The 27182-nt window shown below is 36.9% G+C and overlaps 5 protein-coding genes and 1 non-coding gene across 10 annotated transcripts; 3 read left to right on the top strand and 3 right to left on the bottom strand.

Moving 5' to 3' along the window:
* The first annotated feature begins 4103 nt into the window (after positions 1 to 4103).
* LOC113714940 (L10-interacting MYB domain-containing protein-like) lies at positions 4104 to 7032 on the top strand. The gene is made up of 3 exons (XM_027239091.2): positions 4104 to 4232; positions 5727 to 6057; positions 6154 to 7032. The coding sequence occupies exons 2-3, from the start codon at positions 5731 to 5733 to the stop codon at positions 6784 to 6786; spliced, it is 960 nt and encodes a 319-aa protein (XP_027094892.2). The 5' UTR covers positions 4104 to 4232; positions 5727 to 5730; the 3' UTR covers positions 6787 to 7032.
* Positions 7028 to 9993, bottom strand: LOC113713233 (probable diphthine methyl ester synthase). 5 transcript variants are annotated; one of them, XM_027236908.2, is made up of 6 exons: positions 9460 to 9993; positions 9236 to 9384; positions 8657 to 8886; positions 8030 to 8069; positions 7826 to 7923; positions 7028 to 7428 (listed from the first exon to the last, which is right to left on the bottom strand). In XM_027236908.2, exons 1-6 carry the CDS (start codon positions 9607 to 9609, stop codon positions 7226 to 7228), a joined length of 870 nt encoding a protein of 289 aa, XP_027092709.1. In that variant the 5' UTR covers positions 9610 to 9993; the 3' UTR covers positions 7028 to 7225. The 5 variants fall into 5 exon arrangements, with proteins under 5 accessions (XP_027092709.1, XP_027092713.1, XP_027092710.1 ...); XM_027236912.2 differs by having other exon boundaries at positions 9236 to 9380; positions 9489 to 9993; XM_027236909.2 differs by having other exon boundaries at positions 7826 to 7917; positions 9460 to 9989.
* TRNAS-UGA (transfer RNA serine (anticodon UGA)) lies at positions 9864 to 9945 on the top strand. The gene has a single exon. It is a non-coding gene; the product is annotated as a tRNA-Ser (tRNA).
* A 464-nt stretch (positions 9994 to 10457) lies between the features above and the next one.
* On the bottom strand, positions 10458 to 12770 carry LOC113713517 (protein SPA, chloroplastic-like). Its single transcript, XM_027237253.2, has 5 exons — positions 12422 to 12770; positions 12191 to 12274; positions 11961 to 12012; positions 10938 to 11094; positions 10458 to 10659 (listed from the first exon to the last, which is right to left on the bottom strand). The coding sequence occupies exons 1-5, from the start codon at positions 12584 to 12586 to the stop codon at positions 10638 to 10640; spliced, it is 480 nt and encodes a 159-aa protein (XP_027093054.1). The 5' UTR covers positions 12587 to 12770; the 3' UTR covers positions 10458 to 10637.
* Positions 12771 to 17669: 4899 nt separating this feature from the next.
* LOC113714832 (putative HVA22-like protein g) lies at positions 17670 to 21507 on the top strand. The gene is made up of 7 exons (XM_027238934.2): positions 17670 to 17984; positions 19096 to 19136; positions 19229 to 19327; positions 19412 to 19468; positions 19583 to 19646; positions 19748 to 19954; positions 20958 to 21507. Exons 2-7 carry the CDS (start codon positions 19105 to 19107, stop codon positions 21357 to 21359), a joined length of 861 nt encoding a protein of 286 aa, XP_027094735.1. The 5' UTR covers positions 17670 to 17984; positions 19096 to 19104; the 3' UTR covers positions 21360 to 21507.
* A 712-nt stretch (positions 21508 to 22219) lies between these two features.
* On the bottom strand, positions 22220 to 26948 carry LOC113714831 (transcription factor E2FC-like). Its single transcript, XM_027238933.2, has 13 exons — positions 26461 to 26948; positions 25154 to 25340; positions 25014 to 25067; positions 24788 to 24873; positions 24520 to 24608; positions 24392 to 24446; positions 23548 to 23600; positions 23418 to 23468; positions 23287 to 23335; positions 23141 to 23206; positions 22965 to 23041; positions 22640 to 22811; positions 22220 to 22517 (listed from the first exon to the last, which is right to left on the bottom strand). Exons 1-13 carry the CDS (start codon positions 26791 to 26793, stop codon positions 22443 to 22445), a joined length of 1347 nt encoding a protein of 448 aa, XP_027094734.2. The 5' UTR covers positions 26794 to 26948; the 3' UTR covers positions 22220 to 22442.
* Positions 26949 to 27182: the final 234 nt, after the last annotated feature.

Genomic DNA, 27182 nt, shown 5'->3' with positions numbered 1-27182 from the left:
TGGTTATTTTACTGCGACGTCGTATCTTTTCACTTTTCCTTTTTGAGGTTGAATTCGACCAAGAATTGATTTTTTTTTTTTTGAGAAAAATGCAGTTTTGGTATCCAAATTCTGATACTTAAGCAGTTTTAATCCACAAACTTTGGACAAAAACAAATATGGTATCCAAACTTTTAATATTTGAGCACATTTAGTACCCTTAATGGCTTTTTCCTAAATTGCTACTTGAAAGAGTCGCGTGATAGTCATATGTTCGGCAAATATTGTATAAAAAAAAAATTGCTAGAAAGCGTAAAATATCTTTCTGACACTAAGGCGAAGATGAAATACAACAAAAGAAGGAGAAAAGAATAAGATGAGCAGAGTTGGGCAAGTGATTAAAATTTTTAAAATATCTTTCTTGGTACTTAGTGTTAGAAGGATATTTTACGTCTTTTTGGTATTTTTCTTATGCAATAATTGTTGAACATGCGACTATCACGTAACTCTTTTCGATAGCATTTTGAAAAAAAATTGTAAAGGGTACTAAATGTGCTAAAAAATCTGAGTACCAGATTTGTTTTTGTCTAAAGTTTAAGAATTAAAACTGCTCATGTATCAAAATTTGGGTACAAAAGCTACATTTTTCTCTTCTATTTTTTTGTGTGTTCTGGGAAGGTGTGGTGTGGGGTTTGAACTTTATGTGATATGGAACTAAAAAAAAAAAAAAAACTTTGTGTGACATGAGGTGTATGGTGAGTGACGAAGACATTCCACCTGTTCAAAGAAAGACACGCTAGCAAGAAGTGCAACACTCCGTATTTGCATAATTTTCGATTTTTCTGCCCATGCGTCTCATCAAATTTTTAGGTGAAGTAGATAGGCACTCGACACCATCAAAAACTTGCATGCAAAGCTAGTTTATCAACAGATGCGTGAATTAGAAGTCCTGCCCACTTTATATTCAGGTTTTATATAATTTGTTACTTTGTAAATAAAACACGAAAAAGATCCCCATTAAAGATTTAGCAGTCTGCATCCCACAGAAGTTTAGCTATCTTTTCCATATGATATGACTCCAACTCTTAAGGCAGACGAAGAATCACATAAATAATCAAATGAAGAAGTATTGCATATAAATCGAGAAAAAGGGATGTGTGCAAAAGCAATCTAACCGACACAAATCGATAATGGAGGAGATAGCTTAGGAATGCAGGGTAATTACATTTTTGAACGTCGAAGAACTTCAATGCAAGTTTGAGGGCATCAGGATACTCCGGATTGCGCCTCTCGTAAATTCTAATCTGATCTCTTTTGCCGTTTATTTTTGTTTTGTGTGAACTTTTTCCGATCAACTTATTAAACTCGTTCCAGAATTACAAGATTTTACGCCACAGAAACGTAAGATTACTAAAGAAATACACCACATATATATATATATATATATATATATATATATATATATATATATATATATATAAAGGGAAAAGAAAAAGAGACCGGAAGCTTTCGTTCCTTTTTTTCAAGAACTGAATGAAACACACACACCCACTCAATTAGAACAAATACGGGAGTAATCCGAAAGAGCGATCCGAAGGCAATTTAAAGGGGATCCACAAGAAACACCCACACAACAAACACGGAAGCTTTCGTTCCTGCGGAGTCCTTTTTTGTTGTTACCCTTTGTGTCTTAAGCTCTTTTAGAAATATTTGTGTCTTAAGCTTCAAAACGCAATCCGGTGTTGGTGCTTTTGGTATGTTGCTCGCAAGCAGGCAGGCAGGAATCTTTTGATAGCTACATATTGTGGTTTCTTTGGCCATTATTGTCTGTTATTCGTTAGTCCACTCCAAAAGTCCAATCCGGCAATCACCACTTGTCAAGTACCAGCGAATTCGCCCCTAATTGCTGAGGTCGTCATTAACAAACTCACCAATGAAACAAAAAAAATTTTTTTAAAAAAAAAGAGAGTAGTAATTAGTCGATGGATTCTTACATAACAACTTTTATCATTATCGATCTAGCAACTCGCAGACAGGAATTGCGCGACCTTACATGAGCATTTCTGCTACTCAGCCATGACATAACTAGCCTTGCTAATTCTGCTTACTCTGGATAGATATTCATTAGATAATTATATGAGTCCATTGATGTAATGCATTTACCCAAAAAAAAAAAAAAAAAAAAACCAAAAGAGCACTATTGATTTGACTGAGCTGATGTATGGTATACAAGCTTTCTAAGTCTAGGGCCTTGCGACATTTATCATCTTTCCTAACTGAATAAATGTATGAAATGAAATTGTATTAAATACATAGCATTCTTCAAGGAACTTTTTTCATTTTTGATTTTTTCCTCTCAAAATTTAATCTGAAAATTTTTCATTTTTCATTTTTTCCTCTCACAATTGTGATGGGCCATAGAGGTGGCAAGTTCAAGTTGTGGACGGTAAAGGTTGGAGCGCGAACTTGGAGTGGATCATTTTTATGTTTTATTTTATCTTTATTTGCCTTCTTAGACCAGTAAATGTGATTCTACTACTCGTTCTACCCTATGTTTTCAGAACCGGACCGGATAGCGACTCGACCGAGGTCAGAGGTCAGGGGTCAATGGGTTCGACCGGGGGTCGATAGGGGTCGAACAGGATGACGTCATAAATAAAAATTATTTAAAAATTAAAATATTATATATATAATATCTAATAATATATTGATATTAATAAAGCTATATTCATATATATTTGATGTTTCAAATATATTTAACAAGAAAATACAAAGAAATTAGAACAATCAAGTAGCAATTTATATTATTTAATAAATATTAACAAGTTTAGAATTAAAATTATGAATTTAATTGAAAAATAACATCAAATTTTAGGACAATATTTATAAAGTATCAAATATTTGAGGTATATCAATAAGTTTTAACAATTTAGGGGGTCAAAACATAATATTAAAAAGTTTGAATTTTTTTTAAAAAAATTACTGTTGAACCGGAAAAATCGGTTTTTTTCCGGTCAAACCCGGATTTTAAATTTCCGGTTTTTAAATATGACTCGGACCGGCTACCTGGCCGGTTCCCGGTTCAATCGGCCGGTCCGAGTTTTAAAACAGAGGTTCTACCTTTATTCTCATTATTTGCTATCCTATGCTTAAAAGATAAAAAGTAAAGATCATATGTGTTCTCGAGAGAAGTTGAAATTCTTCCAAAAAAAAAAAAGTTTGCTACACTTGTTTGTTCACTAATTTTACATACATCATATCTAAAAGCATCTTACAGTTCACACTCTTATCGATCCAACCGACGAATGCTTGTTCCACTAAATTACCCTACCTTTCTAACTCGTCTTAAGAACTCCGCCTATCCATGGGTATTTACCAATGTTCTTTTAAAAGAAAGCAATCGGAGCTAAAAGCTACTTTAGGAAACACTCTTCTAGAATTACCAATAACCCCCTCTCTGCTTCCCCAAACATATACACATTTAACCGCTATTAATAAAATATTTTTTTTCAAAAAACCTCTTTTATAATTTATATGATATCCATTCAGTTGAGAATTATAGAAGTAATTATTTTTAAATTAAAAATCATAACATCATTTAAGCTGATTGACATTTTCTAAAGCAAAAGAAAAAATAAGATATAATTAATTAAAGAATCAATAATCAAGCCATAGATGATGACACAAAATGAGTAAAAATTACAGTTATATGGATTCTATGACATGATCACTAAATATAAATGTGTGGGTTCAATTGTTAAACATACACCACTTCCTCGCAAAAAATTTGAGTCAGAATCTCATTATAAATGTGCGGCTATGTTACTGAGTAATATGTAAGTTCATATGTTTGAATCGACGTGAGTGCTGTGTTGATGGGTAATTTAAATTTAAAAGTTATAGTGGTAGGTAATTTGTAAACACCATTGATGTAGTACTTCTTTTTTTTTTTTTTTACTTTTACATAATATCCTCGTACAATTTAAATACTTGCGTAATGCTCTATCCTCCGGTAATTTTGTAAGAACTACATGGAGGTAATTGTAACTATAGAAACTTTAGGGGCTTACCGTAATTTAGTCAACTATAGAATTACAAATGTAACCCCATTTTAATTAAACACAGGTAAATTACTCAGTTACGGAGCCGTACTTTGTAGCTTTGATCGCAACTCAGAGGAGCCCGCTCTGTCGCCTCTTGCCGTGGCGACAATTTTACCAGGTTTCCGGCGATTACCCGGGAGCCCTCCAAAGGTATACTTTTCATTAGTTCCTACCTGGTCAGCATCAAGCGTGCATATATGTACATTTCCCTTTCATGATTTTGCCCTCTCGTTTCGAACTTCCGTTGTGGCGATTTTCTTTTCTTTTTAATTTGTGCGGATATATCATTTTATTAAGCCAGGTATTTGTCTTTTTGGGTATTTTTTTTTTCATAATATCGTCAATGCCGCAAAATTAATGACGAAGAAGAAGCGTTCATATTGTAACCATATTGTTTAGGGTTTAACGTGCGACGACAGTATGATGACTGCATTTTGATGTTTTGTTTTGGTAGGGTAACTTTCAGCTGAATATTTTGATCATTTTCTTTCAGTAATTTTTGCTGTTTAAGTAATTTAGATCTTTATTTGCTGATTGTGCGCATGATTTTTGTTCATTGCATTGGATAAAAAAGCAATTCTTGCCAAGTGCTAATTGAAATTAGTATTTTTGTGCTATTTTAATGTTTAAAGAGTCCAGATTTTAGAACACAAATCGATCATTCGCTTTTCTACTAATTCACTGTCTTTTGCTGTGCACATTATCAAGCTTATGGTTGAATTACGGTCATTTTCGTTAGAGATTTTGCTAAAATAAATCATCACATCTAGAAGGATATTTTTTTTCAATACCAAAACATATCTTAACTATTTGGTATATTAGGAATGTTAAAGAGAAATAGTGCTGAGGTAGTTGTATATTGTTGATTGAAAATCAGATGACATGTTTTATTATTCTAATCTTTCATGTTTCTTTGTGACATCAATGTTTTAAGGTAATGTGAACATTTTCTTAATTTTGGGACTCATGAATATTCTCGCAAAACCATTAATATGCAGAGAGTTGGTGAACTTACTACCTAGGTTGGCATCGCTTACTTTGTGGTCAAGATCCTTTCAAGTAGTTAATCCAATTAACCTTCTATAAAGCTGCCATGGTGCTACTTTTGATAATCAGTGGATATCTGACTGCAGCAAGTGTTATATCTGCTACTTCTCTGTTCATTAATTCAATTTTCTTTAGTTACAGTAGGATGCTTGTTTTAACTTTTACTATATATCACATTGTATATGTACCTGGCAACTTTGGTATCAACTGCAACTTGTTGCTATTAGCCATCCATCTGACATCTTTGGCTTTTTAAGCACTTTATCATGTGTTGCAAATGGGGTTTGAGCTCCTAGAATCTAGTTTAAAAGGAGGTCAAGTTACCGTGTCCAATAACAGTTGCATTATGCTTTGCTGTTTGAGCTTCCAGACCGTTCTGGTACTCTATGATGTAGTAGGCATTTGTGCAGTAGAAGACCTAAAATTTTCTAATACAGCTAAGAAATTTTTTTGTGCTGAAGATAAAGCCGAAGTCAGCTTGTTTCATGTTACCAAATGACCAAAGTCAAAAGAATTAAGTATGAGAAATAAAGTAAGAGGAAAGTTGTTCTGTGCTGCTGATTGCTGGATTAACCTGTAATGCATTGCTTAATTCAGACAGATGGATGGTGAAGCTAATGAACAGCTGCCCAAACAGGAGCGTTTGAGGACAAGATGGACAGCATCCCTTGATAAGATTTTTGCAGACCTTGTTGTTCAGCAGATTCAACTGGGGAACAGACCAAACAATGTTTTTGACAAGAAGACATGGAACCACATACGTGAAGAATTTAACAGACAGACAAATCTTAACTTTAATAATAATCAATTGAGGAAACACCTTGATGTTCTCCGGACACGTTACTGTAGTCTGAAATCAGCCTTTGATCAACAGGATCCCATAGAAGATTCTTGCTACATTGGGTTTGACCTATGGGAAGACATTGGAGTATTATTCTTTTCCTTCTTATTCTTCTACCTCTCTCTCTCTCTCTGAATGGTATTATGGTTCTTGATTCTGTTTTTCTTTTTTTTATATTAACAGGTACAACATAAGCCTGCTGAGTCCACCAAGATCAAGGATTGTCCTATTTATGACCAGTTATGTGCAATTTTTGCGGATTCAGGTGCTGATGGAAAATATGCTCAATCCAGCCACTATGAAGAGCTAGACAAATCTGCTGGGAAATATGCCCAATCCAGCCACTATGAAGAACTGGATAAATCTGCAGGTACAGACCCTTTATGTCAGGAAAGTGGAAATGCACTTCCTCAAACCCCTGCGCTGTCAAGACCTGAACAAGGAAATCCATCTCCGCCACAGAATATGAATAAAACCACAGCAGAAAGAAAGAGGAAGCGTCCAGCAGAGACTAGCAGGGGATCCGGAGAAAGTTACTTGGATGGAAATTTAAGAAATATAATGGCAGGAGCATTGTTAGATATGATTGGTGCATCAAAGTTGCGATCAACAGATATGTCTAAGACTGATGATAAATTTACGATAACCAACTGCATAAAAGCTTTGGACGAGATTGAAGGCATTGAGGATTGGCTCTATTATGCAGCGCTGGATCTTTTCGAGGATCCCAGTTCACGAGAGATGTTCCTTTCTCTTAAGAGCAACACAGTAAGGTTAACATGGCTACAGGGGAAGTGTGGTCATTTTTTCTCCTAGTTTAGTAGAACTACCTTTTGGTTTTTTATATTTTTTGGTGCAGATAACACCCTTCAATAGCAAAAACTATGTTAGGCGATAACTTTTTTTGACTTGCTGGCTAGTAGGGATGCAAGATATTTTAGCATGATCAACGGTCACGGTGACTACTAATTGCTGAAAACTGGATTCGTGTTCTGTCTAGGAAATGTCCGTTCTGTACAAAGAAAAGTAAATATGCAGATGTGCAATGCCCTTCCAGTAAAATCAATGTCGAATCATTTCAGTACTGTATTAGTACTATTTAAGCTGATATCGTAAAACAAACCTAATTGTCCAACATCAAGCAAGATTGGCATTCTCAACATCGACAGCCAATTAAAGTTGAAATAATGCAAGAGATAAACGATGGATACAACAATAACTGTCATACAATCCTATTGATGTACAATTAAAATATTCAGGCTTGGCCCTGCTTTTTCGCTAGCTTATAGAAATCCAGCATTTCTTCTTCCACGGGGTGAGTATCACCGACTATCACGAGGCAATGCAGTGGGGGACCAAAGTCCACCTCTAACAATTGTTTCATCGAACCGGCAACCACCAACTGATCTTCACTACCAAGTCGAGCAAAGCCAACGCAAGTAGTGTCTTCAGTGTATGCTGCAATTCCAGACAAAACAAATAGCAGAATATTTTTAAAAGCAACATAAACAGGGAAAAAAATCCAGGTGGCCAAAGCAAAATGGCTTTACTTCTCTAATGATGTTGCATGTAGGAACATTGGAGCTCATCATGATAGGCCCACAAAACATGGGTAGTGAAAACAACACGTTAGTAGCGCAAGTTAATCAAAGCTGAAATGTTTCCACGAACAGGGAATTAACACCAGACGACACAACCAAAAAGGATAACTACTTCATGGCGAAGTACATTTTAGACAGAATAAGATCTGTGCAGATCAAGCTAAAAGGTATATAGCTAGTTGAAAATTTTTTGATGGAAAGATCTCAGGAGCCACAACAACTGAAAAGCAATGCAATTGTACCCGTATACCTACCATTTTCTCCACGCATTTGTTCAACCTCCAAGAGCTGCTCAATTGCAACACTTACTGCCATAAACCTTGGAGGCTCATATTGCTTTTTCCCTCTGTAACTTGGGAATCAAGAATATTGCAGATGAGTCAAGCATAAAAGCAAGAGACAAACAAAATCACATGGGGTTTTTCATTCTACAGGCTGGCATTAACACTGAAACAAACCTGCACAAAGACTCCAAGGAGGGCTCCTTTACTCGTATGTCTGCAAAGCAGAATTCTTAATTAGAGTTCTGTTATTGCTTAAGGTTTTAACAAGAAAAAGAGTTGTAGAGCCTCAGAACTTTCGATTGTTACAGAGATGTTTGAGGGCAATATAAAGTGACAATAGAATTATCTAAAATGAGGATAAGATGTGAAGGCATGGAAGGCATGGGAAAAAAAAAAACCTAGAAGTGAATGACCAATGATAGTTGATTCGATGGTTTTCTCATGGAATAAAGCTCTAAACATGAACCTGACGGGATTAAAACAACGATTGAAAACAAAACTATGAAAAATTACAAAGCACTCAAATACAACTAGTCAATTGAGTTGACCCAAGCACATGGAAAGCTAGAGAAGCCAAAACAATTAAAACATCAGAATGTGAACTTGGCAATTCTTGTTGTAAGTTCACTACTGCACCGCCTATATACACAGCTTCTTGGAACACAAAAAATGCATTGCACATACATGTCAGATGATGCAGTGTGCAGTAAAACCAGGGCCCAGCAACTGCAGCTGTTAACTACAGCATCTAAGTTCATTAAAAACATTGTTTGGTTTGTCAATCAAAGATGTCAACTTTACCTAACAAGCAAAGAGTATGCAATCCCAGCTTTCTATTTCTTTGAATCTTCTCATAAAAACTATCAGGCCTCCAAGTATCAGTGAAAAATGGAAGGGAAACCGTCTCTCCATATCGGTAGAGTTGTAAACCACAAACTCCAATTGCATTCATTACTGACGCATTATGCACAACCTTAACATCCACACCCAATTTTTTTGCTCTAACAACGAGATCTGTGTGCGTAGTAGCTCTGTGAACAATTGCAGCACAAAAGTAGCAAGAGAAATAATTAGTCCATGAAAGAGAATAGTAAGCTCCCTGATCGATGAAATGAACCTATCTACTCTTACAGACTGCCTATACTTGCATGACTCTCTGTATAACCAAAAATTTTCATCCAGTACATTAAACACATTTAAAGAAGAGTTTGAAAGATGATTACTTCAAACTTCAAATGTTCGCACATACAAGATACATTGCAGCATCTTTTACATTAAATGATTGCTGCGCAATTAACAAGAAACAAACAAACCCCACATAAAAAATTGCAACATTTGAAGAGACTGAAGAATTGAAATTGAGATGCAGTGGTACATTACCCAAAAGGGTCTCCAACAACGAGAAAAGCAACATCGGACGATGTAGCTTCCAAGAGTATATCGTCTGCCTTTTCCTCGACCATTTCCCTATCCGCTACCGTAATTGATTTGCCGTAGAGCTTTTCCTGCAAAAGATTGTACATTTCTTTCTAAGCTTTGTTAACTGCTTGACGAGCAAAGAATTCTGAAACTACCAAAATAAAATTAAAAAAAAAAAAAGATACCAGAGTAGAAAGGCCATCGGAGGAGATACCAAAGGAGAGGAGAGAGGTATAGGCTTCTATGAATACTTTTTGGGACTTCTGAACAGCTTCAAGGCCTCTGAGAGTGATGTCTTTCTCATCTCCCAATCCCAGTCCTATAATATACAACATTCCTACTGTCTTTCTCCTCTCTTTCTTTTGTTTTGTTCTGATGGGGAGGGTGTGTGAGGTCCTTAAATGGAGATACCGCCGGGGATATCCGGTCAATTTCTACAGGTAGAAGCTAATTTAGTGTTCATATAGCTCGATTGTAATTGAGTTCCAGCGGAGAAGATCACATTCCTCCTCCAGGGAGACCTTAAACCCTAAACCCCTCGTTGGAGTCTTATTCAAAAGGGTATCAACAACGTTGAGCATCACCAACCGTCGATATGTCCGAGTGGTTAAGGAGACAGACTTGAAATCTGTTGGGCTTCGCCCGCGCAGGTTCGAACCCTGCTGTCGACGATTTGATATTTTCTTGGCTGCGTTGTTGATGGGTCTTGGCTTGTTTGTTTATGTTTTTCCATGTTTAAACATTTTGGATGGACTTCAGTGATTCATGATTTTACCGCTGGGTCCAAAATTGAGAGGAGATGGTGAATTTGTCATCACGCAAGCTGCAGAAACCAGTCATTTCAAGTATTACGCAGCATTTAGGAAATTGTGCTTCTTAGCAATTGATCCATCCTCTAGATACTGTAGCCACACCGGCTCCTTTTAACAATTTGGCCTGATGTTGCTGCATTCGTCTTCGTCTTCTCCTCTTCCTAAGCCTAAGAACTTAGAAGTGGCAAAAAATGGAAATTCTCTCTAGACAGTCCAATTTTGCAGATGGGATCCTTTTTGCATACGACAACTGTAACTATATATATATGTGCTGCTTTTGTATCTTCAATATCCACTTGGTATTGCATATGCTTACATTGTTAATCAGATACATCAGTTGGAAATCTAGAAGCAAGTGGAAAACGAGATCGTGTACAAATTTTGTTCACTGATAAACAACTTGTTAGCCATACATAAATGAATACCAATATAAAGAGTCTGGCTGAGCAAAAGAGGGAACAACTGAGGTGTTATCCACGAATAGCTGTGGGATTGCTCCATGACTGAAGCGCGGCTCACCATTGAGCGAACCACAGTAGCTCGGAGATATCCTAATCGTCATCTTTGAATTCTCTGTTTTCAACAGCAAAAGTTTACTTCCAATCAGTAAAACAGACTACCATAGCTTCCACTTACACTACTGTTTTCTCTTGCGGCTGCTTGGACGCATCTTCAGAATTGTAAATGTTTTAATGTGAAAATTAAAGTTTTCGAGCCATATTTTCCTTGTCCTGGTTCCCTATATCAGAATCAGATTTTACAGCTTTATGTAATTACAAGTACCTTACAACATTGTAGTTCAATAGTCAGTTAGGCATACACAGAAAAGGAGAAAATGCACAAGTACACACCTGCGATCAAGATATCGAGGTTGAATGCCACTTCCTTGACATGTAGTGCATGTCAAGGATCCCATACCTTCACAATTGATGCAGCGGGAGACTTCTTTGTCACCCCCACCAAGCTCGACTGACACACTTCCAGTTCCCATGCAAAATCTGCACGTCTCTGGTGAAGGATCCCATTGAATATTTGTAAGCTGTTTTAAGTCTCATAATTCTGTGAAATATTACTGTTTAGAGTAAACCGTGCTTAGGCAATTAATAGGTGGCAATAATAGAACATTGACTTCCATTGACAGTGTAAACAGTTTTTACAATCTCATTTCTTCACCACAAAATGCACACAGAGACAATGCATCAATAACACAATTTACAGAAACCCACTGTTCCTTTCTGGTATTCATCTGATATCCAGAAAATGGTTGCATAATAGTCTGATGGTTATCAAGCAATTGAACAATCAAGAGTAAAAGACTGCATTTTGCTGGTTATCCACATAAGTAACATAAGATTGCTTTTCCAGCCATGTACATTTGGTTATTGCCTTAATGGAAGCATACCAAGTTCCAAGCTTTGGATTATGGACGAGTTGCAAGCCATACACTAGAGTCCTTGGGTTGACACTTAAGATTTAAGCCCTCTGAACTATAAGATCAACCAATTTCCTAAATATGAAGTGTAAAGATTTTCAAGCAGTCAATACATATATCAACCCCAATGTGGAGTGTGAATGGAAGCACAAGTAATCCATAGTGGATGTAATCTAACATCTTTACATTTAACCCATCAAGTCACAAAGTTGTGTCAAAACTCCAAGAGAGGTAAACGATCATTATTTCCTGCTGTTTTACTTCTAAAGCTTCATTTTGCTTCCTTGTTTCATTCAAATTGCTCGATCAACGGACTAACTAATTATGTCAGTTGCTCAATAAAAAATTTAAAATAAAAAAAGAAAACATGTCAATTCAACAATTTATCTGTCTTGAAAACACAGGAAATACTGAAAAAGGAAAAAAAAAAAAATTAACTCACGAGCACCAGAGCCATTGCAAGGGAAGCATGGCTGGGTATTCTCTCTTTTGGCCTACAGCAATAGTATGCACTAGCGTCAGCTCTCCAATATTGAATCATTGAAAATTGAGTACAAATTACCAAAATGCTGGATTCCCAATCAAATAATAAAGAGAAGATACAAAATTTCATGGAAATAAATGTACTTTCTAACAGAAAAAGAAGAAAGAACATCAAGCTTAAGGACTAACCGCACTGTCAATTTGGGTTTCATAGAAAACTGGAATTCCAATCCCAACTGCAATGCTGGCCACACCTACCGTTATTGCTACTATCTGCAGAATCCAATGCCATCTCAAAAAGGAAACATACAAGAATCAACAAAAACTGGTTAGACATCTGTTATGATTTTAAAACAGAAGAAACTACAAGATAAAAATAAAATAAAAAGAAGGAATGTTACAAGGACAGAAGAGGGGCACCGTATTCTGGTCAAGTTCAATAGCTCTGATGCATGGATAAGAAGTTGGGCAGCGTCGGTTCCTAATTGATTTCTGCGTAAGAAGACCAGAAGAAGAAGAAGAATTCTTGAGAGGACAGCATATGAATGGAGAATGCAGTCTGGAAACTGAAGGTGTAATTGTCATTTTCTCTGACTAATTTCTTCTAAGATTCCAAGTAACTCTTTTCTCTGCTGTCTACGCTTCAAGGAATTGTTCTGTGTGTATGTGCAAAGGGCTGAGATTATTGCAAAGAATTACTGCTACAAGTGAGCACTTGTGGAAAACGGGAATGTGAGCTCAGTGTCAATGGTGTTGTAGGATTTTGTGGGGTCACATTCAATCTTAGCCACAGCAATTTCTTGTAATTTTGAACCTCCGAGTGACTCGTCTTGGGCTGTTTGGGTCGGCTTCCAAGTTCCAACAGCGTATATCATCAGCTAACAATTGTCCAGTCCATTTGATCCTCGGCTAGCTTTAGCTTTTGGGATTTAAAGAAGAGAACTTGGATCAGACTCGAGTTGGTATTGGTCTTCGCTTGGATTACACATGCCCGCCCAAGTTGTGATAACAAGACTCTGAGGCCTGAGCCTGCTCTTAACTGCTCGAGTTTTGTCCAGCTGAATTTTTTTTTTCTTTTTCATTTAGGGATATTCCTACATTACAATCAGACTAATCTCTTAAGCCTCTGTAGAGCCTTGTCCCAAGAATACATAGTGAGGTAGCACACGATAACTACCAGATTACAGAATCAGTCGAACTACCCGCAATGCTTGTCCAGCTGATTTAAAGGTTTCATTTGTCAAGTTAGGTACTTGAGCAGTGACAGCATTCTGTCTAGGAAAAGCAACAATATTATGATACTGAAGTTATTTTAGAACCCACAATAACATTTTGTTTTTTATTCTTGTTCATATCTGTGGCACGTTGATGCGTTTTCAGTCATTACAGCAAATTCATGGCAATGAAATTATTTCTTTTATCCAAAAAAAAAGGGTAAAGTAATAGTTGTTTCTGATAAAGAAACGTTTTTAAGGCTGCCTATCAATGCTTGAAAACTTGGATAGCGTAAACGACGAAGAAAAGTACATTTTGCATTACGACTCCATACCCTTTTCTCTCGTCGGAATTCGACACATCGACATTGTAATGTACTGCAGCGCCACTACCATTGGAGGATTTTTATTTCTAACGGTCTATTATCCATTTATCTTTGCGAAGCTCAAACTTCTAATCCATCCAAGAAAGTGGATTTTGCAGTTAGAATTGGACAAAGAAGAACTGAGTGATCATCATACTTGTATATGAAATATTCTTTGTTCTCAATTGCCTTTCGAGTACAACGACTTCCTCGTGAATACCTTACTAAAGTGGGATGGGATGCTCATTGTATCCTCCGTTTCACTTTCCAAACAAGGAATTCTGATGAACCCGTGACAGCCCCTTTACATTTCTTTCTTTTACCCCCTCCAGTCACGCCATCAAGACTTTTGCCTGTACTGTCATTTTTGCTAAAATAGGAGCTGCCAGAGGGGGTTTCTTTATTCTCTTTTTTTTTTTTTAGTTCAATTTTTTCTTGTTTCGGTCAAAGAAAGGTTATATATGGAGATGGAACTGATCATAGGCTCACAGCATAGGCTGGAAATGAACTAGAATCCCTTTTTCTTATTTGAGGGAGAAGAGAACAACGAGGTTGTGATTTCTTTAATTAATATACTACTGGTAGTAGTTGTGGACAGACGAATTAAACGAAACCATCGCAGTAGAAGGGCACGAAAATATTTATTGTATAAAAAAAAAAAAGACCACATATATATATATATATTATAAAAGGACAGGAGAGGAGAGAAATGAGTCATGATATTGAATACTTAAAGAAGATGAGTGGGGAGGGGTGAACAGAGAGTGGTTATGAGAGTGACTAAGCAACAACTCTCTCTCCTGTAGTCATCATGAGTAGGCATGTGAGGGACTCACCTCATCCTTGAACTAGAGAAGCATCATCATAATTCATGGCTTTGGAGTTTGATGTTTGTCTTCTTCTTACCATAATGGCCTTGAAATTACTCCTCCTACGTCTGTGAGATGAAACGTAGAATCCAAGGCTTTGGTTATTAAATCTTCCCATATTTGTGCCTTCGTTCTGAGAGCGGGGTAGAAAGATTCATGGCATATTTGTACCTTCGTTCCTTTACTTGTTTTCAAAAGATTCATGGCATATTTGTACCTTCGTTCCTTGACTTGTTTTCAAAAGATTGATGGCATTTGAGCATCGCATGATCATATACTGGATGGTCTTCCATATTTTTCTGAATGTACGACGACCACCATTTAAAGTTTAAACAAACAATTCGAGTCCTGGAACCTCGTGATACGTTAATTGTCTGGTTTCAGCTACCCAATGCATCATGCTCCCATTTTTTTAATTAGGAATATGCATAGGCCTGTTTACAGTCGCAAGCAAGCAGGAGCAGGAGCAGGAGCAGGAGGGAGTGCATATATGATATGATATGTGGTCGTTATACTACTGAACTCGTCTGCTTTCTATATGTTATTCTTTACTCATTATGTCTATGTATGCATCTTTATACGCTTGCATTAAAAAGTAAAAACACGTCTTAATTGATAATAAGTCAACGGAAACGTGCTTTAAATTAATTCCCATGAAAATCTAGCATGGCATCCCAGTCTTTCACTTTTCCTTTAGTCATGTTACTTCACTCACAGCTTGCATTTTTTTTTTCAAGGATGCTACCCCCTACTGCCAGTACCTTTTGACTGACGTGTAAAATTAATAATGTAGTTTAGTTAATCAAATCCAGCCTTTTTGAATACGTGGCCACTTTGAGGACTTCAATCACTTCGAACTTCTTGCTTATATTTTTCTTCGTGAAAATACTTTTTTTTTTTTTTTAAAGAGGCAAACAAAATACCACGATTCATTTCTTTGCTTCTTTTCTCCCCAACATAGATGACGGTTAAGGTTGCAATCGACTCGAAATGTTTGCGGGCTGTTTGATCAACATCGAGCTCGAGCCTAGCGTTAATATATGCGAATTGAACTCGAGCAGTCATTTATTCGACTCAATTGTTAGACGAGTCGTTCGAAAAACTCGAGTTGATGTAAAATTATAAAAATGTCCCTACATCAATTAAAATTGAGCTAACTTCGAATCGCTCACATGCCAAAAATCGAGCCAAATTCGTGAGTCAGAAATGAGTCGAGTTCAAATATTCATTTTTCTAAGTCAAATGAAGCTGAGTTTCATTTTTTTCAACTTGATGAGCTCGAGCTCGAATTCAAACTCACATATTAACAAGTCAAACTCTGTTCAATAAATTCAAAAATCGATTCAATTTGACTCGTTTGCAACCCTAAATATAGTATAACTTGAGCCCTTTTTTTTCTCGAGGGTATAATATAGCTCGACCTGGTCTGGTGCAACTTTCCCCAATATAGGCGACATGGTATAACTCGAACCCTTTCCAGTTAGGATATCCACTAAGGTAGGCATAATGGCTATATGGTTGATCCCACAAAATGTGTACATGTGATAAAAAAAAAAAAGCCAAGGAACTTTAGCCCGTCTGATTTGTTATTTTCTACAATTTTTATAAAAAAAGTATTATAGCAATTTGAAGTATATAAAATAAAAAAATAATTAAAAAATATGTTTATGACAAACATAATTTTTTTAAACAAAAATAACAATTCAAGCAAGGAGATTTCACAATACATTAAATTAAATTAAATTAATGTCGTACAAATACCATTTGCTCATCGACATTGAAATTCCTTAAGGAAGGCTTTCATCTGCCATTTGGGCAACTTGTGTAGCGATCACGAGTTAGATGTACAACTCACTGATGAAGAAATGCAATATATAGATTAGCATTACAAGGTATTTGATAAGATTCAATTGTTTGTTTGGATTGTAGATTATTTGTAAAAATTTATTTGTTTGTATCATCAACATATTTTTTTAATTATATTTTTATTTTACGTACATAATATCAAAAAAATATTATAGTATATTTTTCAAAAAAAATTCCAAATAATCTATTATCTTCTTTATTGGAAAAATCATTGGACGATCTGTTTGGATTTGGATTGCCATTTTTCTCTAAAAAAATTTTACTTTTTTCGCAAATATATTTTTTAATCATCTTTTTATTTCACATACATCAAATCGTTATAATATACTTTTACTTAAAATTTGAAAAAAAAAATCCAAACTGGCTTGACTCTTGTGCTGAAAATGCTATGACTACTCCATCTTTCTCATTCCCCATCCAATTCCCGTTTTTGCATTATCGGGCATTATGCTGAGACATAGAGCTATGCACAAAGTGGAATAACCTTTACAATCTTCATTAACTGAGTGATTATCTGCTGAATTCCATTTTTTATCTCAACATAATTATGCAGTAATTGGTTTTAAACAATCCAATTTAGTACAAAATATGCCTATAAGTCCTTTTGTTTTTGTTTTTTTTTTGGGTGGTTGAGGAGAGAAGTTAGAAGACCATTAATTTCTTGAACCACCCGCGGATTATTTGTAGTGTTTTCTCCTTTATGGTTTAGTGGGCCTCTCATATATTATACTTTGCCCGTTATCTGTAACGATTAGATACGACTTATCCAGAAGTACCTTACTCCTCCTCCCAGCAACGGCAAAAACGAAATTCCTCCTTTCAACTTTATCATCCATCTTTTGCAATTGTCTGGGATCACACACCTGTGACCCGGGCTACATCACCATCGCTTCATTAGACCAAATTGCCCATCGGCCATTTGCACTTTTTAACGACTAGGATCCATTTACAACTATAATTTTTTTTTATATAATATAAGTGCGAGATTTCAAATTAGCGATCTCTCTTTTACACTTTTTTTTCTTTTGCATCATCCAATCCGTCTCTCCCAACAGTTACAACTTACCTAATAGCATGGCACTATGTCATGAAGATGGCTATGACAGAATAACAAATGACCTTCGCCTTTACCTTTAGACGGGCAAAATCGTAAAGCTGCACAGCAGCGTGAAAGTCCTTGGGTACCCTGCACGTGATGTTAACACTTTTCACAATAACATCCCAAACGAAGCCCGGTGGATAGCGTATTAAAAGTTAAAACAACGTTCATCAGGTGACAAAAGACAGACATCCCAAAATAAAGAGCGATAGATATACCCGCACTTTGCATATCCAACCGTTCATCAAAGAAGCCTCACGATATATTTATGCTCCCCCACGCACAGAATTTCCCGCACCAGTACCGAACTCTAAATAGCAAATCCAGCCACCAAGGATTTAAATCCGCTCGACGCTCTCAACAAGAAAACAGATGATAAATATAAAACAGATAATTTCAAACAAAACTACGCTGTAAAATTTCAGTAATCAGCTCCGCTGACATCGCAACCGTCCGCCGCGGATTATCGCCGGCTTTCTTCTACGTGCCGGCTATCTACTCCGAATTAACTCCACTACTCTCCGATTTGCTCCGCCGCTCATTACTAACGGTCATTTTCCAATTTCAACGGTAACTTATTTGACAATTGTTGTCTTGATTTTTCTCTGGCTATCACCTCCCTTTTTTCGCTTTTTGGGGCGATAGTTGTCGGTTCTTATTCTAGGTTTTTACTGTCCATGCTTCTGCCTTTTCTTCTTCTGTTGCTATGTTTTGAGATATTTAGGGTGCTATTGCTATTATTACTTCTGTTTGCAGTGCTTTTGATTTTATCGCTTTCTCTGTTTGAAACAAATTAGGAATGTATTTGTTTATCTTTTGTGTATTGTAGCAAGTAGTTTGAGTGGAGTAACATTGAAGAGTTTAAAAGTAGTAGCCAGTGTTTTGTGTGCCCTAAGTTTTTCTCTCCCCGAAGCAACTGAATTTGCATCTAAACGATCACTGTCGAATTTTCATTAAAACAATCTCTTGGAGACTTTTCATATTTTGCATTTCCGGTTTTGTCATCTTTTGTTTTCCCAGTTGGCTGGATTGTTTGATTCAAAAGGCCCTGTGATTGACCTTTAAATAGTTAAGTGATCATGAAATTTGCTTTGTGTATTAGTGCTTGGTTTGGAAGCTGAGGAAAGGAAGAATGGGACAAAACAATGAAGGATAACTCTTGTCTTTTGTAAAGAGAAATAGTTTCTTCAAAATCATTTCGACCACAGTGATCCAAGAAATGTCTAGACAAAAGTAAAAGCAGAAAACAGTACAGAGCAAAGTTTGGACATAAAGTTCTGCAGCACCTCATTTCGTGAGTGTTGGTTTTCTGGTTTTCTAAGCCTCAGATCACTCTCCTTGTATTGCATTTTCTTTTGCCACCCCAAGCAGGAGGAATATGTCACCTAGAGTTGGATTGCTGTTTTGTTGTTTGTGACCAGGTTGATGTGAGGTTTTCAATGGGATTTACTTTGTTTCTGTATGAAATTTACCTATGGAATTGGGAGCAAGTTATGCACATGCTTGCTTTAAAACAAAACTGGTAGAGGTTTTGCTTTTGCAGCTGATGTGTTTATCTGCTTTTAATAGTTGTTCCCAACTTCATGCTGCTGAAGGGGTTTTAGCTGCTTCCAGTTTTATGAATCCTTTTGTTTTCCAATGTAGAACTGCGTTTATAACTTTTTACTTTTTTGTTAATTAGGTAATCAAGATGATTGGGTCTTTTCTCACCAGAGGACTTGTGTAAGCCTTACATCCCTTTTCAAGAAAAAGATATAATACGCTTCTCTTTGTGCTTGTGTGATTTTCTCATTTTTCATGACTTTCTTCTCCAGGATGGTTTTTGGTTATGCTTATCCTGCTTATGAGTGCTTCAAAACTGTGGAGATGAATAAACCTGACATTGAGCAACTTCGCTTTTGGTGCCAGTACTGGTAATATACTGTTTATGTATGTTCCTGTGAAATTCTTATGATGACAAGTATATTGGTTAACTCTGCCTTGTCCCTTCATTGAAGGATATTGGTTGCAGTGTTGACAGTTTGTGAGAGGGTAGGAGATGCTTTTATTTCATGGTAAGTAATTTAGGGGGTACAATGGTGACTTACTTTTATTACTGTTTGCTTAATTAACTTTTTTGTGTTTGTTTCCTGTTCCCTATTTTAATTAATTTTCCCCTTGTCATGAAGGGTCCCAATGTACAGTGAGGCTAAGTTGGCATTCTTCATATATTTGTGGTTCCCCAAGACTAAGGTCTCTACTTTTCCTTCCAGAATTTCAATTAAAACTTTTCAAACTTTTTCTCTCTTTTTAGTGTCTAATTTTTTACAGTTTTGGTGCTAAATATATGTCAGGGAACAACTTATGTTTACGATTCTTTCTTCAGACCTATAGTCTCAGAACACGAGACAGAAATTGATCGTAATCTGTTGGAATTGAGAATTAGAGCTGGTGATATGGCGGCTCTATACTGGCAAAAGGCTGTTAGTTATGGTCAGACAAGAATATTTGATGTCTTGCAGTATATTGCTTCGCAATCGGCTCAGCCTCGGCCTGCTCAGGTATGAATGTCTAAGTATAATAGGCATCTTATCCCATGGTCATATTTCCAGTGTGACTCTGTTTCACATATGAATTTGTCCGGTTAACTTGCTCAGATCTATGAATTTGTTGAGAGTAGGACTATCCAATTTTCCATTTTCACAAGTTAGTTGCTCATTTCCAGTACTACTTTTTCAACAATTTATGTGAATCCTTGACTACATTGACAACTCAATAAAGAAGTCATGGCATACTTGAATGAATTTATATATCCCTGAAAAGAAATGATGATGTATTAACACGACGTGTTGAGGTATGAAAAACTTTATCATAGTTTTATCTTTAGCACAATATTAAATACTTCACTTTTTGCTTGAAAACTAGCTAATTAGCAGACTTTGGCTAGAGAGCTAATTGAACATAAGATTTCGAGTGCAATGCGTGTGTTTATTATTATCACTATTATTATTATTATTATTATTTTACAAACATAAGGAGGACAGTTTTTGCTACAAACAAAATCAGACTGAACAAACGGGTCCTATTGTTTGTATGCATTAGACATGATGTCCCACTATCTTTCCTCTAGAAAGGCCTCTTATATTGGATGGCATTCTGCGACCTCGTTATTTCAGTTGCAAACAAATAGTGGCTTACGAATTCATAATAGGATGTTTGTAATTCTTTCTGGCAACATTCCATCACAGTGACGTTCACCTATATTACGCCATGTTATCTGGTGTGGTTGTCTTACAAGTGTTCTAAAATTGGATTTTGGAGTCTGGAGTACACTTGAACCTTAAGGACATTATGCCTCAATACTTTATCTGTATATAAACCTTATGGACGTTATACCTCAATAATTTATCAGTATACTCACTTATGATACAGTGTCTATCTGGAAGTTATTTATGTTGCCTGTAACCTTGGTTGTCCTGTGAATGAATCGTATGTTCTTTAATTCTCTTGTGCTGTTATTTTAGAAAGTTTTCTTAATCATAAGCTTTTACTTTTGAGTGACAGACACAACAAGAAGGTGCTAGAGTTCGACAAAACAATGCACCACAGGTTCGTAAAGGAGCTGCTACATCAGTGCCACAGGCTGAAGAGACCCCTTCTCCAGCTTCTAGTACATCTTCAAGTGAGAACCAAGATGATGTGTCGGAGGATGTTGCCCATTCACAAGCGCCTTTAGCTGATTCTTCTGGGGCGGCCCTAAATGCACTAAACACAACACCAACGGAACCCCTTACTGAAACCACAAAACCTACAACCTCAAAAGAAACTGAGGTTATGGAGATTGATTCAGCTTCTTCGTCCGGAGCAGAAAATGCCAAACCTCGGTCACAAGAGACGGTCATTGAAGAAAGCGTTCGGGTCACGCGTGCCAGGTCAAGGAAACCACGTGCTACATCCAACCGTTGAGTAGAGCTTGGGTCCTCCATTATCCTTCCTAATTTGTGAATTGTGAGTAACTAGGAGGCATAGGTTAAGAGCTGATAAATGGTGCATGTACATCGTTGTTGTTGTTGGACGACTCGTTGGTTATAAATGTTCAAGATTTTTAAGTTGATGGATTTTGAGTGGGTAGGCCGTGAAAGCTATAATTGATTTAGATTAAAGGCCGAGGAAACAACGATTTAGATATCTCTCGTTGTTGTGCTTTGGGTAACTCGCGCTAAAGTAAAAGTTGGGGCCGAGCACCGCTCCACGATCAGGTACTAATACGGTTGGACCTGGGCCCAACAGCTGCAACGATTTGGGGCCGTTGACGGTCCGGATTCGATCGAAGTTTGTAGAATTAACGGTGATGATGACGCTATTTACATTGATTGTTACTCGAGATGTGGGACCCACAAAATGGCGATGGATTTGGAAGTTGAAACAATTGTCGCTCACTGGTAAGCTTTGTCAATGTATATGAACGAGCCGTTTTATTTGTGTCAAAACTCCCAGCATGGCCCAGTCTTTCTTCGCTGTAGAAAACATATGGTACATTTTTGTTTACCTCAACTTAGTATCTCGTACTAAGCTGTTCATAAAGTATGTTGAAAACATGTTCGGTGTTGAGGCAATTAAGAAGACAACGTAAACATGATACTATTGAGGAGGAAAAGCAGAAATGCAGGTCGGAATGGTGAAGAAGGCAAACCATTTTAATGCCACTACAAAGCCCGTTTGAGTTAGATAGCAACATCAGCCTTGGAAGTGAATCGACCATGTGATGCATAGCAATTGTATCAAAAACGGCAGAAAGGGGGCAAAAAAAAAGATGAAGAAAATAGTTAATGAACCTACAATTCATTAGCATTTACTGCATGTCAATTTTACACTTGAAGGAAGGGATGTGGATTGTACAAGTCCTTCAAGGAAAACTATAATAATCAATGATCTAAACACTAACCTATTCCTTTAATGCTATATAAATAAATGCATGTACAGGTGAAATGGAGAGCCTCGTTGATTTTGATCCTAAACTTCTGCAATAGATGGATAACGATTTGCCTGCTAAGAACATTCTGTACCCCACAGATCTGTAGCAGTGACCGCGTAATCTGATCGCAACCAATAGTCATCATTAACCTGCAGGTCACACAAGCAAGGTATTTATTAGAGGGTGGTAAAACTTCTTCTGAATATCTGTAGCTTATTCCCTTTTGTTCTCATTCCCTGCAAGGTAAGTCGGTTTGGCTGGGAAAACTTACAGCCCCATCCGATGGGATTATTTTATTAATGCCAGATACATCAGAGCTCTGCAAACCAGAAGCATCTGAATAATACGCGTCGTCCGCCCCTTGTCTGCAACCATTCACAACTGATGAATCCAATAATTTTCTGCGCTTGACCTTCACATCTTCATGATGTCCTCCATGATTGCTACGGTCATAATGATTATCAAAGCCATCAGAAGCTGGAATACATGCATGCATGCATGCTTCTGAATTTAAAATGTGAAGAAAAGGAAGTTGAATCTGAATGGTGTCTCTAGATATTCTCAGGGTAGCTTATTTGTTCTGAGCAAAAAGATACCTCAAGAGATACAAATCAATAGGTCCAGTAGTGCTTCGAAGAATAAGTTTGTACTGCCTTTCTGAGAATCCGATATCCTGTTCAGATGCCAAAAAATTCCAATCAGCACTATGAGAGGCCAAGGAATCCAAATCTTTAAAGGGCACCTCTCGGTTAAGTCAGTACAGAAGACTCACTTCATCAGGATCAGGAACTTCAAGAGTACTAGCATGTGGAGCTTTTACAGCGATAACAGTTTTATTCTGCAGAAAACATACAGCATAAACATCTCAAACATAAAGGGAAAAAGATATAAATGCAAAGAGAAACAAATTTAACTAACCCTGAAACATGGCTGGCTCATGATATCTTCCTCAGTCAAATAAAGGGTCCTGAATCAGTCCAAGCAGATGAACACTGTGATATAAGTTATGCATCCAGTAAACAAATAAAACGTAGGAAGACATTATTTACCTTTGAGAAGTTCCAGCATGCACTAGGGCATTCATCTTCTCATCCATTTTCCTGCAGGATAAGATCCAAGCCAAACATTTAATCCTAGGAAATTTACAAGAGGCATTCTTCCATATCATGATTATCAAACCTTATGCAATCGTCAAGCCTGCAATCTTCAGCAAATAAACGTTCAATTTCAGCCTGTCATGGAAAACAAAAGGTTATTGCAGTTAAAGCCTCACCACAAGTTTTCTGGTAAAAAAAAAAAACTTCCAAACGATTTCTTTAGGTTGATTTTTTAGAAAGGAAAGGGATTTTGAAAGAAAAAGTAAAAAAAAGGAGGGGACCAATAAAGGGGGGAAAACAAATATGATTCAGTTAAACAAATTTCTACCACATTCACATGATAATGACAATAGTTTTGAACTTTTTTAATAGTCAACATGTTTCTCATTTCCATACAAAAAATTCTTGCAGTTGGTTACAGTTTTAGCAAGCTATTGGTTAAATCTACTGCTTTTACACAATCACATAGGGATTGACACGTTTTTTCGCTTTTGGCACCACTTCAGTTAGATGGTCGAAATTTTGAGAACGGCTTCAAAATGCATTACTCCTAGTTCCTAATCATTTGTTTCTCCCTTTCAAGTGGGCAAGGGAGGGGTGCGTAATGCAAAATCCATTTTTAGCTACAGGAAGTAGACAGTAATAGACTATGCGTCAGCTTGCAACGAAGGCATTAGAGTAGCAGAAGCTATATAGTACCTCACAAGTTCCTTATTGGAGTACTTTCTCAAGAAGGATGGTTTATCCTAAGCTTTGCCCATTTCAATATGAGAAGAAAGATAGTTGTCCAATGAGCCAAGTATTTTGACTTAATCTTGTGCAACAAAATGAACAAATTAACAAGGGCATAATGATAATCAGAACACAAGTTGCATATAGCATTTATTTATGCATGTCCATAAAAAGGAACATTGTCAGCAGATCACCTTCAGAATGCTTGCTTGATTATTCAACTCTTCCGGTCCAAACATCTCATATCCCCTGATATAAAAATGCTAGTATCATAAGTCGATAAAGGCATTAAAATGGAACTAACAAAGGTTAGCAACATTACTTCCAACGTATGTGACTCTTTGTAGTCTTTTCAATTAATCCTACTCCTTCAAGGACATTTGTAATATCATATATTCGCCTTTTCTGTACCTGTAGATAGAAAGCAACCATCTGAGATAAATAATAAATAAATAAATATTACATGCATTTGGCATGCTGTGAAACAAAAATAGTGGTAAAAGAATAAAAACTCCTTACTTCAAAATCCTGTCTACTAAGGGTGGAGAAGAAAAGATATTTTGCAAGTAATCTTCTATAAACTACAATACCTCCAACAGATCTGCAGCTCTATTGAGATCAAGGCATCCATCCTCAGCTTCCCGTATCAATTTAATGAACTTCTTTGTCAACAAGCCTGCCAGACAACAAAGACATGACTTCCGGAGCTTTTAGTACAAATGCTTGGCATAAAAGAAAAATAATGCATCAAGCCTCCCATGCACGAATGTTATTAAATTGGCTTTTAACATCTAAAAATTCTGAAATCTGCCTCACCTAGAGAGCTGTCATATCGGCAGCTACCTACTACACCCACATTGTCAAGAACCTCTGTAAGAATAGAATCAACAAGCTATTAACGACAGTAAAAGTAAGGTTAACTGTATAAGGTCTAATCCGACTGATATGCCATTAACCTGCATTTGGTTCCAACGTTCCTGGTTTCACGTGATTTGAGCCTCTTGCTTTGCTGCATTGCTTAGCTTCAAGGAGAGATACTGGCAGCTTAAGTGAAGCGGCATTTACAGCTTGAGTAATGTCATGAACCGAGCTAGTTTTACTTGTGCCTTTATTAGCTTCAAAGATGCCATGCTCATTCGTATCCTTCGCAAAAATGGAAACGCATTGTAATTAATATGCTCATGGAATACAAATTAATTGCTGACATTATTAAATGTTTTGGCAATCTACAATGCAATTATTGACTAGTAATTTGCTGGTTCAGGAGCTCAAATATCTATAGATATGCTAATAAATTATTGCAACATGTTATCCGAAATAAATACACTGATGAAGTAGAGTTACAAGCATGAACTAGCTAAAGCAGAAATTACAATTTCATGCAACAAAAGTTGCAGATTATAGAACTAGATGTCTACTAACCATTGCTCCAAGGCATGCAATAACACAACCATTTTATCTGAAGTCGTGAAACTTAAATCCACAATAAGATTCTCATATAGCATCTCGAGACCACAAACTCGCTAACCGAAAGTTATACAGATGCTGAAGGTAATCACTAATATTAGGGTACTTTACCAATGTCCAATACTTCAACACTAATTTTACTTCTAGAACTGAAATCTTGTCCAACCAGGAGAAAGCAAGTATGATATGTTTTTGCCAGCGGATAATAGAGGTTAATGGTGACAAATTCAACCTTTTTGACGCCAAAATAATTATAAAGAACAGCAAGCTGGCAGCTATCCAAAGATGTAGGAAGCTTATCGCGCTTGCTTATCATGTTATCATGTTTTACACACACACACAAAAACACGCCAACAAACAAAAACTGACGTGAGAATTTAATAGTGAAAGGTTCTTCTTAATTCCTCGACATTCGTGTTACATTTATCATGGTACATCAGAACCTCAAGCATGATGTGAAAGCGCAAATTAATGATTAAACCTCCAGAAAAAAAAAGTAAAAGAGAGAAATCAAAGAAGAGAAGGATCACCGAATTTTCTTTGAACCCACAATTACATAAATCTCAAACATAAAAAAATTACTGAATAATCAAAATCCAGAACGGAACAACATTTAAAAAAAATTTTCTTTGCTTGATCACACACTTCAAAGATACTAAGCCGTCAAGGCCGTCATACATTTGCGTACCATAAAAGGCAAAAAAAAAAAAAAAAAACAAAGAAAACCAATTCAACTGGAAGCTCAACCAGGGGAATCAGAAACAAAACCCACCAAAGTCAAGAAGCAAAAATATACCGGAAGACCGAGAAGTGAAGGTGAATTCCGACTTGTGAAGGAGTCCTTAGGCTGAATATCTAGAAAATTGGGAGCTATGCAGTAATTGATAATAGCAGAGGGATCAGCAGCAGCAGGAGGAGAATGTATAGAGGCAAAAGGGTCGAGCCGTTCACAGACTCTGGACGGGACCACGGGAACCGAGAAACGATGTTGTGGCTCCAAACGAGGAGGGGGAGGAACACCAGAAGCTGCGAGGGATAAGTTGCCGAAACTGCTGTTTAAACTAACGTTCAAATCAATGTCAATGTGTCTCTCTCTACCTCTACCTCTACCATCACCAGAGGTCGACATGAGGAGGAGGAATTCCAGGGGAAAAGCCCAAAGAGAATGGGAGAGTCTGAAGACGAGACCGAAGAGGGGGAGTTTTGAAAGATCTTGTTGGTTTAGGGAAAACGAGCGGAAAAATAGGTGAGTGAGTCAGTGAGTGAGTGCGTGGATGGCTACCGAATGCCAGGTGGGGGAAGTCTTAGCCTGTTGGCGGTGCGCGTCATATTTAAACTCCCTTCCTTTGAACTCCTTGGGCTTTTCCCGGTTTTTGACAAAATGACGGCTGAATGGGCCAATTAACCCCTAAATATGAGTAGGATTAGGGCACCAAGACAAATACAAGATCCAAGATCAACTTAAACTGATAGAGGGATTAGTTAGGTGACCGTGAAATCTTTGTTTAACTCTCAAAT

Source organism: Coffea arabica, chromosome 10c (genome assembly GCF_036785885.1).
Source record: "Coffea arabica cultivar ET-39 chromosome 10c, Coffea Arabica ET-39 HiFi, whole genome shotgun sequence".
Lineage (NCBI taxonomy): Eukaryota > Viridiplantae > Streptophyta > Magnoliopsida > Gentianales > Rubiaceae > Coffea > Coffea arabica.
The sequence above is the reverse complement of the archived record's forward strand: the minus strand, read 5'-3'. Positions and strand labels throughout refer to the sequence as shown.

Bases quoted from the DNA above. Each gene is read 5' to 3' on its own strand.
- LOC113714940 (XM_027239091.2), top strand. From the start codon at position 5,731: ATGGATGGTGAAGCTAATGAACAGCTGCCCAAACAGGAGCGTTTGAGG. The intron at 6,058-6,153 runs GTATTATTCTTT...TTATATTAACAG, and splicing joins ACCTATGGGAAGACATTGGA to GTACAACATAAGCCTGCTGA.
- LOC113713233 (XM_027236908.2), bottom strand. From the start codon at position 9,609: ATGTTGTATATTATAGGACTGGGATTGGGAGATGAGAAAGACATCACT. The intron at 8,070-8,656 runs GTAAAGTTGACA...TCTGCTTTGCAG, and splicing joins GCATACTCTTTGCTTGTTAG to ACATACGAGTAAAGGAGCCC. The intron at 7,429-7,825 runs GTAGGTATACGG...CTGGAATTGCAG, and splicing joins ACAAATGCGTGGAGAAAATG to CATACACTGAAGACACTACT.
- LOC113713517 (XM_027237253.2), bottom strand. From the start codon at position 12,586: ATGACAATTACACCTTCAGTTTCCAGACTGCATTCTCCATTCATATGC. The intron at 12,013-12,190 runs GTTAGTCCTTAA...CTATTGCTGTAG, and splicing joins AAACCCAAATTGACAGTGCG to GCCAAAAGAGAGAATACCCA. The intron at 10,660-10,937 runs GTGTGTACTTGT...TGTTGAAAACAG, and splicing joins CCTCGATATCTTGATCGCAG to AGAATTCAAAGATGACGATT.
- LOC113714832 (XM_027238934.2), top strand. From the start codon at position 19,105: ATGATTGGGTCTTTTCTCACCAGAGGACTTGT. The intron at 19,647-19,747 runs GTCTCTACTTTT...AATATATGTCAG, and splicing joins TGTGGTTCCCCAAGACTAAG to GGAACAACTTATGTTTACGA. The intron at 19,955-20,957 runs GTATGAATGTCT...TTTGAGTGACAG, and splicing joins CTCAGCCTCGGCCTGCTCAG to ACACAACAAGAAGGTGCTAG.
- LOC113714831 (XM_027238933.2), bottom strand. From the start codon at position 26,793: ATGTCGACCTCTGGTGATGGTAGAGGTAGAGGTAGAGAGAGACACATT. The intron at 24,609-24,787 runs GTATTGTAGTTT...TTCTATCTACAG, and splicing joins GAGCTGCAGATCTGTTGGAG to GTACAGAAAAGGCGAATATA. The intron at 23,469-23,547 runs GTTTGATAATCA...CTTATCCTGCAG, and splicing joins AGGCTTGACGATTGCATAAG to GAAAATGGATGAGAAGATGA.